Genomic DNA, 16872 nt, shown 5'->3' with positions numbered 1-16872 from the left:
TGTTTGAACAAAAAAAAAAGGAAAAAGAAAAAAGAAAGAAGTACAGACGAATGGGGTATCGAACCTAGGAAGGTAGGGTGTAGCCATCACCGTACCATTTAAGCAAACATCTCTTGAATATGTGCCTCTATCACCGAATGGATTATTTAAATATATATGAAAAATCAAAATACGTAAAAAAAATCTCGCTTTAACAGCTGGCACCTTGGAATGCGGAGGGACCGGTTTTAATTTTTTGTATAAAGTATGTCATTTTACACTGTTACATGATTATGTATCATTTGATTAAATATTTAATATGAATAAATGAATAAGTAAATAAAATATTAATAATAAAAAAGAGATGTAGAGAGCATAGAAATTTGGTTCACTCTCTCCTAGAGGGAGATGGACCGGTTTTTATTTTTTTATAATTCAATCTTAAGTCAATATTAACACATATTATTCAAATTCAATTTACATACCTAAATCTCATGTATTATGCCATGCAATTGTTGATTATATATATATATATGTATGTATATAATTCTGTTTGAGCAACACTAAGCAAATTCTATTTGAACAGAAAAAATGGAAAAAGAAAAAAGAAAGAAGCGCAAATGAATGGGGTATCGAACCTAGGAAGGTAAGGTGTAGCTGCCATCACCATAGCATTTAAGCAAACATCTATTGGAGACGTGCCTCTATCACCGAATGGATTATTTAAATATTTATGACAAATAAAAATACGTAAAAAATCTGGCTTTGATAGCTGGCATCTCGGTATGCAGAGGGACCGGTTTTAATGTTGTTGTATAAAGTATGTTATTTTTACATTGTTACATGAATATGTATCAGTCTTACATGATTATATATTTAATATGTAAATAAATAAATAAGTAAATAAAATATTAATTTAATAAAAAAGAGATGTTGAGAGTATAGAAATAGGGGAGATGGACCGGTTTGCATTTTTTTATAATTCAATCTTAAGTCAATATTAGCACATATTATTCAAATTTAATTTATGTACCTAAATCTCGTGTACTACGACATGCAATTGTACATTATATATGTATATAATTTTGTTTGAGCAACACTAAGCAAATTCTGTTTGAACAGAAAAAAGGGAAAAATAAAAGAGAGAGAAGTGCAGATGAATGGGGTATGGAACCTAGGAAGATAGGGTGTAGCTGCCATCACCGTATCATTTAAGCAAACATCTTTTGAATAAGTGCCTCTATCACCGAATGGATTATTTAAATATTTATGACAAATAAAAATGCATCAAAAATCTGGCTTTGACAGCTGGTACCTCGGAATGCGGAGAGACCGGTTTTAAGGTTTTTGTATAAAGTATGTTATTTTTATACTGTTACATGATTATGTATCAGTCTCACATGATTATATATTTAATATGCAAATAAATAAATAAGTAAATAAAATATTAATTTAATAAAAAGAGATATTGAGAGTATAGAAATATGGTTCACTCTCTCCCAAGGAGAGATGGACCAGTTTCATTTTTTATAATTCAATCTTAAGTCAATATTAACACATATTATTCAAATTTAATTTATGTACTTAAATTTTGTGTATTACGCCATGCAATTGTAGATTATATATATATAATTATGTTTGAGCAACACTAAACAAATTCTGTTTGAATAGAAAAGAAGGAAAAAGAAAAAAGAAAGAAGTGCAGATGAATGGGGTATCGAACCTAGCAAGGTAGGGTATAGCTGCAATCACCGTACCATTTAAGCAAACATCTCTTGAATACGTGCCTCTATCACTGAATGGATTATTTAAATATTTATGAAAAATAAAAATACGTAAAAAAATCTAGCTTTGATAGTTGGTACCACACTATTCGGAGGGACCTGTTTTAATGTTTTTGTATAAAGTATGTTATTTTTACACTGTTACATGATTATGTATCATTCTTACATGATTGTATATTTAATGTGTAAATAAATAAATAAGTAAATAAAATATTAATTTAATAAAAAAGTAGATGTCGAGAGTATAGAAATTTGGTTCACTCTCTCTCAAGGGGAGATGGATTGGTTTTCATTTTTTTATTGCAGATGATTGGGGTATCGAACCTCGGAAGGTAGGGTGTAGCTGCCATCATCGTACCATTTAAGCAAACATATCTCGAATACGTGCTATATCACCGAATGGATTATTTAAATATTTATGACAAATAAAAATACGTAAAAAATCTGGCTTTGACCATTGGCACCTTGTTATGCGGAGGAACTGGTTTTAATATTTTTGTTAAAGTATGTTATTTTTACACTGTTACATGTGATTATGTATCATTCTTACATGATTATATATTTAAGGGGTTTTTACCCCATATATCCTATGGTTTCACATTTCTTTCAAATCTATCATATACTTTAAAAATGATCTAAAATATCTCATGGTTTACATTTTTTTTAAATCTATCCCGGCGTTATATTTTCCATTAATGAAACGTTAGTAGGCTTCAAATCTATCTCACTATTTAAAATTTTCTCAAATCTATCTTATGGTTTTAATTTTTTTCTCAAATATATCATCGGTAAAAGGGCCACAGTGGTAAGACAGTTAAATGTTAACGAAGATTTAACGGCATGATAGATTTGAAAAAAAATGTAAACCATGGGATATTTTAGGTCATTTTAAAAGTATAGAATAGATCTGAAAAAAAGTGAAACCATGAAATATTTGGGTTAATTTGCCCTATATTTAATATGTAAATAAATAAATAAGTAAATAAAATATTAGTTTAATAAAAAAAGGAGATGTCGAGAGTATAGAAATTTGGTTCACTTTCTCCCAGGGGGAGATGGACCGGTTTTCATTTATTTACAATTCAATCTTAAGTCAATATTAACACATATTATTCAAATTTAACGCATATTATTCAAATTATGTATCATTCTTACATGATTGTATATTTAATGTGTAAATAAATAAATAAGTAAATAAAATATTAATTTAATAAAAAAGTAGATGTCAAGAGTATAGAAATTGGGCTCACTCTCTCTCAGGGGGACATGGATTGGTTTTCATTTTTTTATTGTAGATGAATGGGGTATCGAACCTCGAAAGGTAGGGTGTAGCAGCCATCACCGTACCATTTAAGCAAACATCTCTTGAATATGTGCCTCTATCATCGAATGGATTATTTAAATATTCATGACAAATAAAAATACATAAAAAATCTGACTTTGATAGCTAGCACCTCGATATGCGGAGGGGTCGGTTTTAATGTTTTTGTATAAAATATGTTATTTTTATACTATTACATGATTATGTATCATTCTTCCATGATTATATATTTAATATGTAAATAAATAAATAAGTAAATAAAATATTAATTTAATAAAAAAGAGATGTTGAGAGTATAGAAATTTGATTCACTCTCTCTCAAGGGGAGGTGGACCAGTTTGCACTTTTTTATAATTCAATCTTAAATCAATATCAGCACATATTATTCAAATTTAATTTGTGTACCTAAATCTCATGTATTACACCATGCAATTGTAGATTATACGTATATATAATTATGTTTGAGCAACACTAAACAAATTCTGTTTGAACAGAAAAAAAGAAAAAAGAGAAAAGAAAGAAGTGCATATGAATGGGTATCAAACCTAAGAAGGTAGAGTGTAGCTGCAATCACTGTACCATTTAAGGGAACATCTCTTGAATACATGCCTCTATCACCGAATGGATTATTTAAGTATTTATGACAAATAAAAATACGTAAAAATTCTGGCTTTGACAACACCTTGGTATGCGGAGGGACCGGTTTTAATTTTTTTTTTTTGTATAAAGTATGTTATTTTTACACTGTTACACGATTATATATCATTCTTACGTGATTCTATGTTCAATATGTAAATAAATAAATAAATAAGTAAATAAATATTATTAATTTTATAAAAAAAGAGATGTTGAGGGTATAAAAATTTGGTTCACTCTCCCAAAGGGGGAGATGGACCGGTTTTCATTTTTTTATAAATAAATTTGTATTGATCTTAAAAGGAATATGAAGGAATAGGAATAAAAAACCGTATCCGGCACTATATGGTTTTCTAATTTTGAAAATCGCTGGTTATGATGTCCTAGGGTCATGATGTGGATAAAAGCCGCACTGCCTGTCTTTGTATATAGGCTCATTATTCTAACCCATTGTTTAAACCCATTTTTAAGTCCATTTGATTTCTTAGCCCATTCAATAAAAATTAATAAATATAGAGAGATACCATAATACATTTTAAATAATTTTTATTTATAGATTTTCACTAAATTTCTAAATTTTATTTATTTTTATATACATTATTTAATTTAACTTCGTGGTGTACATTAGTGTGAATAATCACAATTTTTTTTGATGATGCATATATGATTTTGACTATCCATAATTATCGCGGACATGATTCAGATATGGTCTGTGAATGTTTTCAATTATAAGGAAAGCATATGACATAGTACAAGAATAGAAATAATAAAGTTAAATAAAGGGATATGGAAGTTCCACTAACGAGGATCGAATCCGAGACCTCATGGTTTCAGGCCACGACTTGTGATTTTAGATCGTAGTGTACAAACATTGCAATTCCTAGCCATTGCCCGACGTTTGTTTCATTGATCATCATATTTAAAGCATTTACTCGGTTCAACAAGTTTAGTGTCACAATATATTATTACAATTAGTATATGATTATAATAATTATAAATAAGAATAGAAATATAACTTTCTAAATCAACAAAAAGAATTACAGTTAGAGGGAAAGCTGGAACTAATATTGTTTTTAAGTTTGCAGAAAATTCTCCCAGGGCAAAAAAAAAAAAGAAGCCAAAGTAATTCTGAGATTAATAATGAAGATTGGCCATTAATTTGTTTGAAATCTGGCCAGTAGAAAGAACAGGGCAGAGAATTTGAATATTGTGTGAATGAAAGCACCTCGAGGGATTTTTAAAGCCTATATTATATATATATATATATATACCATATGAATAATTTCTAAATCAACAGTTCAAAGCTTGGAAGTTAATTCAAAACAAGGATCAAAACTCATAAAAACAAACTCTGATCTCGTGCTAAATTAGATAGACATGAAAATTAGTCCTTTCATTTCATCCTCGTCCCGTACCGTCTCATTCCGAATCCAATTCCGTTTCTTTCACCCAATCTATGACATATGAAATGTGATGGTTCATGTAAACATTGCAAAGAATTTCAACCAAAAAAGAAATTGCAGAGAACATTCATCAAAATTTTTCCTTTTCCAACTAAACATCTTTCTTTATATATATATATATATTGGAAAAAAAAGGGAAAGAAAAATTGCAGCAAAATATTGTCAATGTCCCTTCAGCTTCTACAGAAAAATAAAAAAAAATGCTGCACCTTCTTCTCCTTCTCCCGCGAAGCTCAGCACTCAGTTCCGCCATTCCATTCCCATTCCCTCTCAGGAGGAGAATCGCTGAACCAAACAACATGCCCAAATCAAGACACTCCGCCCAGCTCCTTCATCAATCCGAAACGTCGCTTCTCGCTTCTGAACCTAACCCAGGTCTGTTCCTCGGCTCCTCGGAATTTGCCCATTTTTTGCCTTCTTTTCGCCTGCGCCCTGAGTGTTCTCTCGTCCACCATTGCGGCAGAAATCTCTCTCCCCTTCACCTTTTGCAGATACCCTTTTACCAAGAAACTGATAGGGGCTGTGTGTGTTTCTGCTCGCAGAAGTTCGCGTGTTCGTGAGGAAAAGGAGAGCAAAGGAGACGCTCGAAGTTCAAGATCGTGAGCCCAAACCTGAACCCACTTCTACAAAGGTCTCATTTTTAGCTTTTCATTAAAGAATTTGCATCTTCTGTGAGAAAGTTGGGGGATTTCATCTGGTTCATGTACTCTTCCCGTGGTTTGATCTTGAATGTGATTGCTGTAGTAGAGAAGAACTGATTTATCGTCAGTTTTTTCTGTAAGGTTGTCCTGGGTAACCAGTACTGAGCATTCTTAAGCGAATGAAATGGACGAGAAGATTTTGGCTTTTTGAGAGGAGTGACCTCCGCCTAGAAATTATTTACTGAGTCAGGTTAACACGTTTTTCCAAGGAACCATACCTTCTCGTGGATGATTTCATATATGGGTACACCGGGGTGCCTTTGGGCTGGTGGAATTACAATATGAGGTTTGGCACTGAGATGGAGTGAACAAGTCTTCATGAGCATCTTGAGGGCAATAAGTAGTAGTTTCCGGCACCTGCCCAAACTAGGCCTTGGAACATAAGGGCAATGTTAGAAGTGTCTTCTTCGATCATGTTCTTATGTTATATATGGAATACTTATCACTGTTTTGTTTTGAAAAAGATGAATTTGAAATAGCTGATGACTAATTGCTTATGAGATCATTGATCATTTACACGACTGACATTCTTAAGATGGGGATCATTTATTTTAGCAGATCTGTAAATTACCTGACATTGAAGACTTTGCATATAAGAGTGCCAACAGAACTTCCAATCTAAGTAAGCATGCTTCCTTTTGGTTTTCTATTAACTTCATGGAATATGGTTTCTGTCATGGAATACGATTTCTTATATTGTCTCTCAGTATTTAATGTGTGGTGCAGGTAGTTTGGAGCCCATATCTGATGTTATTGAGGGGTCGAAATCTAGTGGAGTTGCTTCTCAGATTGGCTCTGGAGGTAAGAAATGAAAAGTTAGATGCTTGCAGACAGAGCTTTGGATTCAAATTGTTACTGCATAGTGTTAATTTCTTCTTCTTTGTTTGTTGATAAACGAATCTTCTAACCAGAGGATGTATCTATATAGAATGTTTGCCTCGTCTTTTAATGATTTCATTTTTAAGCAATTAAAGTGCCAAAGATGCATTTTCCTCTTAAATATGGTTTATTTTCTCTAAGTATTGACCATGTAGTTCCTGTGTTTATTAAACATTTTGATTTCTTTTTGTGCTTACAGAGCGTTTGACATGAAAGCATGAAAATTTGGCATATGCGATTCCCTTATTTATCAGTTTTTTTTAAGAAATGGATCAGTTGCCCGATCCTTTATGGGGGATTTTTGGCTCATATTTCCTTTGTTATAGGCTGATTTCATGAATGTTTCAGTATGTTTTTCAGTTTCTGCTACATTATTATGTTAGTGGCTCTTAAACGTGCTTGCTCCTCTGTTCTTTTCCTCGCGTCTCAAAAGAATCAAGCAACAAAACATACAAATGTTACAGGCAAGCCTCCGGCCAATTGGGAGAAAGTCCTTAATGGGATTCGCATGATGAGGTCTTCTGAAGATGCACCAGTTGACACGATGGGATGTGAGAAAGCAGGGATTGCTCTTCCGGCCAAGGTATAGTCACTAATGGGCATACTATGTGATTCAAAAATATTGAATGCTGGCGAATTAGGACGCTGAGAACCTTATGTTATTGCCTTTTTTTTTCCTTTTTGACTTTTAGTGCACACTCTTCACTGAGTTCTTTCTTGTTTTGTCAGGAGAGACGGTTTGCTGTCTTGGTGTCATCACTTCTATCGAGCCAAACAAAAGATCATGTCACCCATGGTGAGTAAACTTCATTTTGTTTTATCATTAATTGATTTTTGACGATTTACCAGTGTTAGGTTCATGATTCCACATAAGGAGGGATTTCTTTTTCCCTTTATTTATTTATTTATTTATTTTTTCTAAATAGTACTTTTTCTTTTGTGCTTATGTTGTGCCACAATGGTCTTTTTCTTGATTTACTTATCGATATTTTATTTCTAGCAATTGAAAAAATGGAATTTATCTACTTGATTTGCTCCATTGAATGGTATATTTTCAGTCATGAACTTTTGAGTGGTTTGCTCATCTGGATAGATTATGGATGCAGGAGCAATTCAACGTCTCATTGAGAATGGCCTGCTTAGTGCTGATGCCCTGGAAAAAGCTGAAGAGGCGACTATTAAGACCTTGATTTATCCCGTATGAGAATCTTTTGCATGAAGCCAGTATATTTCTTTTTAGTCAGTAAAACAAGACTTATCGAGCAAATAATGTTCACCTTATCTTTCTTTTAAGTCATTTCACATAGTATATGTTTTAGCGAGTCAAATGGCTAGTATACATACACAAGTTGACCCTCATGAACATGGTGAAGGGTCCATGAAATCTCATTGATATACATATAAAAACAAAGAAAAAAAACAGAAAGAAAAATGCGCAGGAAATCACTCTCATAATCCTCATGCTGACTCTCTCAATTAGAATCACAGATCCCTTTTACTTGCTAAAAACTTACGAGTTTATTTGCATTTCTTAAGAAAAATGAGGATCTGATGATTCAGCAAAGTCTGTTGGTGGGTTACCGAAAATGCTCATGCTTTTCCCTTGGCTCTCTTTTAAGCTCCTTAGGTTGGGTTCTACACAAGAAAGGCTACTAACATGAAGAAAATAGCGAAGATCTGTATTTCAAAGTATGGTGGAGATATCCCAAGCTCGTTAGAGGATCTACTCGCACTTCCAGGGATAGGACCCAAAATGGCCCATTTGGTGAGCTTTTGCCGCACACGACTTCCTTTATCTACACTAATACTTTAATTTGTGCTTGTGATTACTTCTTTATGCTCCTTTAGGTGATGAACATTGCATGGGATAATGTTCATGGGATATGCGTTGATACCCATGTGCACAGGATTTGCAATAGGCTTGGTTGGGTATGGCGTGCTGGCTCAAAGCAGGTACTTTCGATTACATATTTATGCCAACTCTTGGTATCATTTCAAGTTCCTGGTCCCTTAGAACTTTTTAAATTTCACTCTCTCTAGACTTTGGGACTTCATAGTGCTAATGAAGAATTGACTATCTATTTATTCTCACATCCTCATTTTGTTTTTCCTAAAGGTGTTTTCGGTATTTGCTATGGATAGCTCATTTTCGGTTCTTTTCCAGAAAACATCGACCCCAGAAGAAACAAGAGTCGCCTTGCAGCTGTGGCTTCCAAAGGAAGAATGGGTTCCCATTAACCCTCTTCTGGTATAATACTGCTAAATTCTTCTAGCTGAAGAATAAAAGTATCATTCTGATACTCATCAACTGCTCAAGTTCATGGTTCTGACAATCATTTAATTTTTCTATTAAATGACGCAATGATGCCAATACGAATTGCAACAGGTGGGGTTTGGGCAGACGATCTGTACTCCACTGCGACCCCGGTGTGATAAATGTGGAGTAAGTGAGTTCTGTCCGTCGGCATTCAAGGAAACCCAGATCAAGAAAACTGGTGGTTCAAAGAAGCTTTAGTTTTGCCAACATGGGTTAGTGGTTCCTCCGATTGCTTCAGCTTAATTGTTCGGAAGCACCACTTGTTTTATTTTTGCATAGAAAGCCCTCCACCCATTTTGCAGGCATAGAATAGGTTAATCATGCTTTCCTTCGATTGCTGGCTCTTGTTGTGGGAATATAACAACAGGTCTGATCAGAACTGTACATATATCCGGCACTTTGATTAGAATACATGTCCCTCTTTTTGTATAATAGGTTATCTGACCAAACCTAGATAGGGCCCAGTTTTTGCTTGTTGTATAGACAGGTGCCTGTATTTGCCCTTTTCTTTCTATGAACACACATGTTTGTTATATTCCTCTTCTATTGGTTCATGTTCTGGTTAGAATGGGCTACTTCAAGGTTCTTTTGTTTGGGAAGAGTAATGCCTTGTGCTTCAGGAATTGCAATTCCAACTTCAGCTGTAACCTTTGATCGAAAAGATATCTCAAGTATTTCCCCTACCTACGCTTTGAAAGTCATCATCACTATAAATGATTTCGGAATGCTTTATGAAGTAGTTCTCAGTTTGTATGGCCTGTGTGCTTGATAACATTGAAATGTCTTTGGGTGGTTTGAATCAAGTTCCAAATTGCTTTAGTTTATTCTCATTTAGTTTAAGACAATTTCTAGCATGGTATCGTGTCATGCTAATGCGGCGATGGAAGCCATTAGATGTGCTGTACGCGGGATTTGCGCGCATCACACGGCTCTGGAGGCTATCAAGACCCAGGGTCATGTTAGAAGCTCCCTTAGTTTCCTGTTAATTTGATCATTGAATGTTTTTCAAATCATCACTTTCGTGCATGCCGAAGCTGGTCGAGTCCGCGTCGCCACGGCTCTCTTTCCTCAAGGAGGCCACGGAGGGGAGGGGCCAAGGCGTCTTCAACGATCTCTGGTTGGAGGAGGGGTGAGGGAGGGAGCTGGTAGGGAGCCCGGTCTTCACCATTTTAAAAGTTTTTCTTTTAATGATTTTATTTTTTTACAATTTATTTAATATATTACACGTCTCACTCTCTTGTTAATTTTCAAAGCTTTCTTAAGCCACTTCATCCCCACATAAGTCAGGCGTTACAACCACCAGCACGGTGGTCTAATGGTTAAACATCAAGCGCTCCACTTGAACATCACGAGTTCGAACCTCATTGAGAACGTAAAACTCGCCATTATGTGGGTGTATTATGGGATGGCGGTGGCCGGCTCATAATACTTGATTTAGTGGGTCTTGGACTTAATTTACTAGTGTGTTGATAAGTCTCAACGAGTTATGGCGAAAGGAACATTCCGTGGCGGTTAGGTTCCTTGTGGGGGTGGGGGGAGAAATGTTTCTAAGGTGATCGCCCGGAAAATTGTATACCAATAAGATACATAAATAAATGAAATTTTCTGTAGGAAATTGCCTCGAATATCTTCAATTCGACCACATTTCATGGCGGTTAAGTTCCTTGTGGGGGTGGGGGGAGAAATGTGATCGCCCGGAAAATTGTATACCAATAAGATACATAAATAAATGAAATTTTCTGTAGGAAATTGCCTCGAATATCTTCAATTCGAGTAAATGTTGATAATTCGGTATGGTTAATGCTCTCATGGGTCTATTTATCTCTAAGGAAAACGATTTGAGAAAAATATTTCTCAAATTTCTAGCATTTAATCGTTAGAAACAATGGAAAGTTAATTGAAATCATTTTTATTAAATCTATAATGGTGGCCTATAATATTCTCTAAAAAAATGAGTTACTTTGTTTTTAACTTCTTTAAACATATTTTCCAGGGTCGAAACCTGCTTTGTACTAATAACCGTAAGGAGATTACACCTTCGCACACCCGGTTGCTCGATCTGGTCCTCGATGAGCACTTGGTAGGCTGTGGATGGTGCAAGTCCTAGCCATACGAGATCATTAGTGGTCGAGCGGAGTCCTGGCGACATCACTGATGTCGTTATACATGATCCCAACGAAATCCTGAGCAGCCCAACCAAGCCCTCAAAAGGTGGTTGTCATAAGCCAGAGCTAGCTGGAATACTGCTAGATGTTAATGGCCAGCCCGAGTTTGAACCAATAGGCTGAGAATGTCGAATGTTTGGACGTTTGGGATGTCCCGTTTAGCTCTGCTATATAAGCTCATTCGACAATTTAAATCGGATTCTTGAGGATATTTGAAACCCAACAGTATTTACAATTTTAACAAACTTGGTCCACCGGTATCTGCAAATCCAGCATTTTGGAAGAACCGTGAACGAGTAATGAAACTTACCGTGTTTATTCGTAGGAGTTTAGACAAGAACTTTGCTATGGTCAACACACGTAGAGTCTGGTCCACCAAATGTTAACTCTATCTTCTTTGGGGTATGACAGCAACAATGAAAGTCCCATAAAAGAAAAACAGTGGAATGGTCTCGCGCAGAGAAAGCACGTTTTATACAAATTGCACGATAAAAAGAGAAACCCCCCCAACCCAACGCTCTCAACTTTTAGCTGCTCTCTTACCTTCTTACCGCATCAAGGGGTCCGAATCGTGCAGGGCTCAGTTAATCCTCCTCAGAATTTGTGATCAGATAAACGGGGCATCATAATAGTCTGCTCGGAGCATACTAGATTACTATTTGCTCTGCCGCTTGAAGGAGGTCCTGCTCCGTCAAGTGACCCGAGGATTTATCTCCCACCGAGGCATTTGAGTTCCCTCCACCAATTTGTATCCTTCTATAATCTCAACATTAACTAAAAATGATCACCTAAAGCTTCAATCTTCTTCACTTGCACTGCCTCGGCCGGAATTTCTCAGCCGACAGCAGTGAGCTTATCAACTTCTCAAGCCGTTTCACTCCTGGCCCAGGCCGAAGCACTGCAGAGTCTCCAGCAACGGTGCACGGATCTGTCCCATTCTCCCGGCTCCCTATACACCACCCACCCGGGACAAACCTCCCAGGGTTCCGGGAGAGCAGATCAGAATCGATCTTATTGAGCACGGGATCGTCCCGTGTGAATTTACGAGCAAAGGGAGCATTACTATCGATCATTCTCCGTATGTCACCAAGATTAAGGTGGTGGGGATGCTGTTTCGGGGGATTGTCCCACGAGATGAAGTGAAGGTCACTATTCACTGTCGTGTTTCTGAACTCCTGGGCATTGCAGATAACTGTGTGGAAGTATCCCTCTGGGGAGGAGATGAAATTTGCATAGTACATCAAGACGGTCCTCGGGAGGTTGTCCCATCCCCAAATGCAGTAGTCGATGAACGGCCGAGATAGTGCCATCCATGCAGAACCTGCAATGAGAAGGCAGATCCACGTTAACTTCACCTTTTCATTTTTTGCTTTTGTAGTTAGGCAAGATCAGTATTTTCTTCCACCTACAGCAACATATAATAGATTAGGTGTAGGAATGTTAGGAAAGGTCAGACTTTGAGATATACATGTGGATATATATATATATATATATGTATACACATGCAATAATAGTGCCCATGAGGTGCATATGTTTTTGTGCTTGTTTCTACATTGAGCCAATTTTTGAAGGTATTTTTGACCTTCAACAGGGAAAACGCCTGACCTACCGGAAATGGCAACTTTAGCATTTGGCAGGATGCCGTTAGTCCAAAATTTACTTGGGGGAGAGATGTCACTATTTGCTGGTTTCTTGCAAGAAGGTTTTGGGAAAAAAATGTAAAAATGCAGAAGATGTTGGAAGCTTAATTGGCAAACTTTCCATGAGAAGACCTGCCCACTGTTCCCTCTGCTAGAAAAAAGTCAAATTCCAATGAAGATTTTGGATTCAAAAGCATTTATAGAGTCGCTCTTCCTTGTATTCTAATAATTGTCATAGTAACTGCTGCTTTAAGAAATTCCTTTTATGTTGCCTACATTTAATGTTCCACCTAATTGCCCCCATTCTTCGTTTTCTGAGGATGAGTATTCCTGATGGACAATTGCAATAAGATGAAATCAACCAGCAGATAACACTAGTAAACATCAAAGTCCAAGCTATCATAGTAAGAAGAATAGCTAGATGCTTCTACAACATCCCCATCAGCCTACAAGTTTATCTTAGATGAATGCCTCATGTGATATGAGATGAGACGATTTCAGACAATTAATGCGGCTTCATCTAAATCAAGATAAATTTTATTATGAATGAGCCATCATTCTCCTGTCGACTAAGACATTCACTCTTCATCTCATCCGTAATAGAATCATTGAGCTCCTAACCTGGCATTCCAGAATGCTGGATTTACAACCACAAGGACCCATCCAAAGACTGTAACACAAAGCTCATAAAATAACAGGACAAGATCTCCAGAAAGTGCTCAGCACATGCATCTTATATCACATCGTGTACTAAAGAGTAAAGATGCATAAAATGATCCATCTTCTTAATGGGACAATATTGATTTTTTTCCAGGTTTGCGGACCTAAATTAGTAGAATTTTCCAATAGAAGTAACTTGCCGATACCGTTATCAGGGACTGATCACAGAAGGAGATATTACTTCAGTTGCATCGACTACATCTCTACAATTATGGAGCAGAAAGTACGATTCTGAATTGGAAGTAGACAAAATAGATGAAGCTACACCTGTGAAGAGTTTAAAAGCTGTTGGCACACTTCTTCTCTGTGTGACCCAGAAAACATCAGCTTTCTTGGTCATATACAACCCTGGATCTATTATTATCGGCTTTGCCCGCTGAAACCTGTGAACAAACAATGTAGAATCAAGAACAGAACTTATCTCAACAACATAACAAAGCCACACAAAACACAAAGTTTTCATAAAGTCCACTCACTCCTTCCACCCGATATCACTCGTGTGGTCAATGAAGTTAAGATCTCGTGGCAGATAAGAAAATGTGTGCAGCAGATCTGATCAAGACAATAGCCAGAAACAAAAATCAGCCAAAGAGGAAACTCCACGAAACAAACTAAAGCTGTCCTAAGTTGCTGGGAGCCGTTGGTTGACTACACTTTCAAATTCTGGAAGAAATTTGTTTGTATTCGATAAAATTTATCCAGCTCAAAGATAGATTTTCAAAATTCGAAAGCTAGCAAGCATATCAGATTCAGCTAGCTCGGGCCATTTCCCCCATGTCCCAGTTTTGGTGTAGAGTTTCTATATTTGCTCAGAAATTTCCCGGGTCTGAAGAGATTTCCATGTAAAGTCAATAAGTTCTATATTAATCCCCCAAAAATTCATTCAAATCTCCGAAAATGGCACCATTCGAAATCCGAAATTCAGTCCTTGCTTGCAGTTCTCTTGGCAATTTTTCAGAATTCCATTCGCGGACCCTAACCTGAAGCTTCAATTCTATACCCCAGCAACCGAATTCCACGAATTCGAATAAACCCGAGCCGAATGAAATCAGTCAACCACTCACCATCCTGAGTAACAAGCGGATAATCAGAGGCACTGAGGTTAATGAACCAGTCCCAGTCGCCGCCTTCCCGCAACAGAATGGCCGCAGCATGGAGGGTGTTGGCAACCATAGTAGGGCCCCGGTAAGTGATCAGATTCGCCTTGCTGATCACCCTGACGTTCCCGAACTTGAGGAATGTCGGGTCAGTCTCGACGTAATTCTTCAGATCCAACCGCTCCTCGGGCTTCGATTCGAGGTCGAGGTGGACCACGTACTGGTTCCTCGGGTGGTACAGCGCCTGCAGCGTCCGTTTCAGCATCGAGCCGTCCCCCGCCGAGCCCGAAATGAGGTAAGCGAACCGGGGCGGGGGAGGGAGGGTGGAGATGGGGAGAGGCTTCAGCTTGGACTCGACGAAGACGGAGCTGGATCCTTGGCCGGATCGGTAGAAGGGGAGCAGCCGGGAGCCGTCGGAGGAGGTGAGGGTCGAGAGGAAGAAGAGGAAGAGGGAGCCGACGGAGCCGATCGCGACGGGCAAGATCCAGCGGCGCTCCGGCGGGTGGTGGTGCTTGACGTGCATGTAATAGCTCTTGAGCCGCTTCATTTGGACGGAGACTGGGACCCACCCGACGTGCGGGAGCGTGGCAGCTGGGCCGGCAGTGGGAATGGAGCTCCGGAGCTGAACGGGGCGCCTGAAGGCGAATCTGCTCCGGCGACGGTGGGGGAAGAGAAGGGACTGGGAGAGAGAGAGAGAGGAGTGAAGGAAGAAGAGGGGAATGGGTGGGGGGCGTTGAGTTTGGGTTTTTGCCTCCGTATTTTTTAGGTGAGGGATCGGTTTGGGTGTGAAGGCGACGGCGAAGGGAAGCGATCAGGGACGACGGAGGACTGTCGCCGTGACGGAAGGTTTGTGATTTGGGGAAGACGGCGACTGACAAATGACAATTAAATGAATTGATTATTTCTTTATTTATTGATCTCTCTTTGTTTGTTTGTTTTTTTAAATGTGATGAATGAGATTATTGTTTATTAAATGTTTATGTGAAGAGTAAATTTCACTGCAACAAACGTCTACGTTGGCGGAGAACATAATGAGTTCCAAAAAACTGCATTTTCCATCTCGGGCCGAAACGTCCTCCCGTCCCGCAGACAAAGAAAAGAACCGAAGCGAGCGAGGTCTCCGTCTTCTACCGGTAGTGGGTCCCATGGCCCCGCATTTACCGCGAACAGAAACGAAAAAGAGTTACTACTGTCTTCTCTACTGTCCTGTACGCCCTTTGCCGTTGCCATTCCAAGTAAGTAAACATATCATATGTCCCGGAGTCCAGACCGTGTCGGGTCGGGGCAGAATGGTTCGGGGTCAATTGTTTATGATTTGGTTATGTTTGTTGTGTCGCTTGCTTGCCGTGTGTTCACTTTCGATAATGGATGATTCTTGAGTCACCTATCCTTATGTAATTGATGCATTTTCGGGCAGCCTTCTCGTTGTTGTACTACTCAATGGTCTATTCGGCAACCCAATGTAAATTATATTTGGTTTTAAATAAAATGCTACTGTTGACCAAAATAATAAAATCATAGTTAAGATCACATGAGAATTATCGACATGGTTAGTTCATGCGATTCGGCGATTCTCCTTAATCAATATCTCGAATTCGGATCTTGTGCGAATAGATAAAATCCACAACTAAGAGAGTGTTATCCCTTTCTTAGTGGACTGATCCACCTCGAATCTAGATTAATCGAAGTAGATTGAACTTATGATCGTAGGATGGTGAATGAAAAAGAAAAAAGAAAACGAATCACATGGGAAGTCCCGTGATTTACTTGAAATTACTTGGTCCATGGGATTAGGAGAGTTTCGCTACTTCTCTCCGAACATATGCATAGCCTTGAAATTGAGAGTTCTATGAAGTTACCGACGTGGGAGGTAAAACTATAGTAGAACCAAAGTAATTAATTAATTTGATAAAAAAATTGAGAGATTGAATCTATATCGAGCTAGATTCATAAAGTAAAAAATAAATAAATGTTAGTGTTTGTTTTCTTAATTTTAAATATTACAAATTAAGTATTGAAAATTTAAGATCTAATTAGAATAAGTACTTAATAATTAATTATGTGAAAAGCATTTGATTGGATAAAAATTATAATGGCCGAAGTTATAATTAAGTAAATGTTGAATACTTTTAACTTTTTCTCACTTTTTGCCTACATTTTATTTTAATTT

At 37.5% G+C, this 16872-nt stretch overlaps 2 protein-coding genes across 4 annotated transcripts; one reads left to right on the top strand and one right to left on the bottom strand.

The window, feature by feature from the left end:
* Window positions 1-5316: 5316 nt before the first annotated feature.
* Window positions 5317-9763, top strand: LOC116197926 (endonuclease III homolog 1, chloroplastic-like). 3 transcript variants are annotated; one of them, XM_031528203.1, is made up of 11 exons: window positions 5317-5558; window positions 5726-5814; window positions 6440-6506; window positions 6611-6685; window positions 7228-7346; window positions 7493-7559; window positions 7870-7961; window positions 8391-8528; window positions 8612-8716; window positions 8880-9011; window positions 9150-9763. In XM_031528203.1, the coding sequence occupies exons 1-11, from the start codon at window positions 5384-5386 to the stop codon at window positions 9276-9278; spliced, it is 1188 nt and encodes a 395-aa protein (XP_031384063.1). In that variant the 5' UTR covers window positions 5317-5383; the 3' UTR covers window positions 9279-9763. The 3 variants fall into 3 exon arrangements, with proteins under 3 accessions (XP_031384063.1, XP_031384064.1, XP_031384065.1); XM_031528204.1 differs by having other exon boundaries at window positions 5319-5558; window positions 6443-6506; XM_031528205.1 differs by having other exon boundaries at window positions 5320-5558; window positions 8928-9011.
* A 1850-nt stretch (window positions 9764-11613) lies between these two features.
* LOC116196596 (beta-glucuronosyltransferase GlcAT14B-like) lies at window positions 11614-15578 on the bottom strand. Its single transcript, XM_031526393.1, has 4 exons — window positions 14670-15578; window positions 14082-14157; window positions 13873-13988; window positions 11614-12566 (listed from the first exon to the last, which is right to left on the bottom strand). Exons 1-4 carry the CDS (start codon window positions 15247-15249, stop codon window positions 12052-12054), a joined length of 1287 nt encoding a protein of 428 aa, XP_031382253.1. The 5' UTR covers window positions 15250-15578; the 3' UTR covers window positions 11614-12051.
* Between the last annotated feature and the right edge of the window lie 1294 nt (window positions 15579-16872).

This window comes from Punica granatum, chromosome 2, assembly GCF_007655135.1.
Source record: "Punica granatum isolate Tunisia-2019 chromosome 2, ASM765513v2, whole genome shotgun sequence".
Classification (NCBI taxonomy): Eukaryota; Viridiplantae; Streptophyta; class Magnoliopsida; order Myrtales; family Lythraceae; genus Punica; species Punica granatum.
Note: the sequence above shows the minus strand (reverse complement) of the source record. Positions and strands in the feature narration are given on the sequence as shown.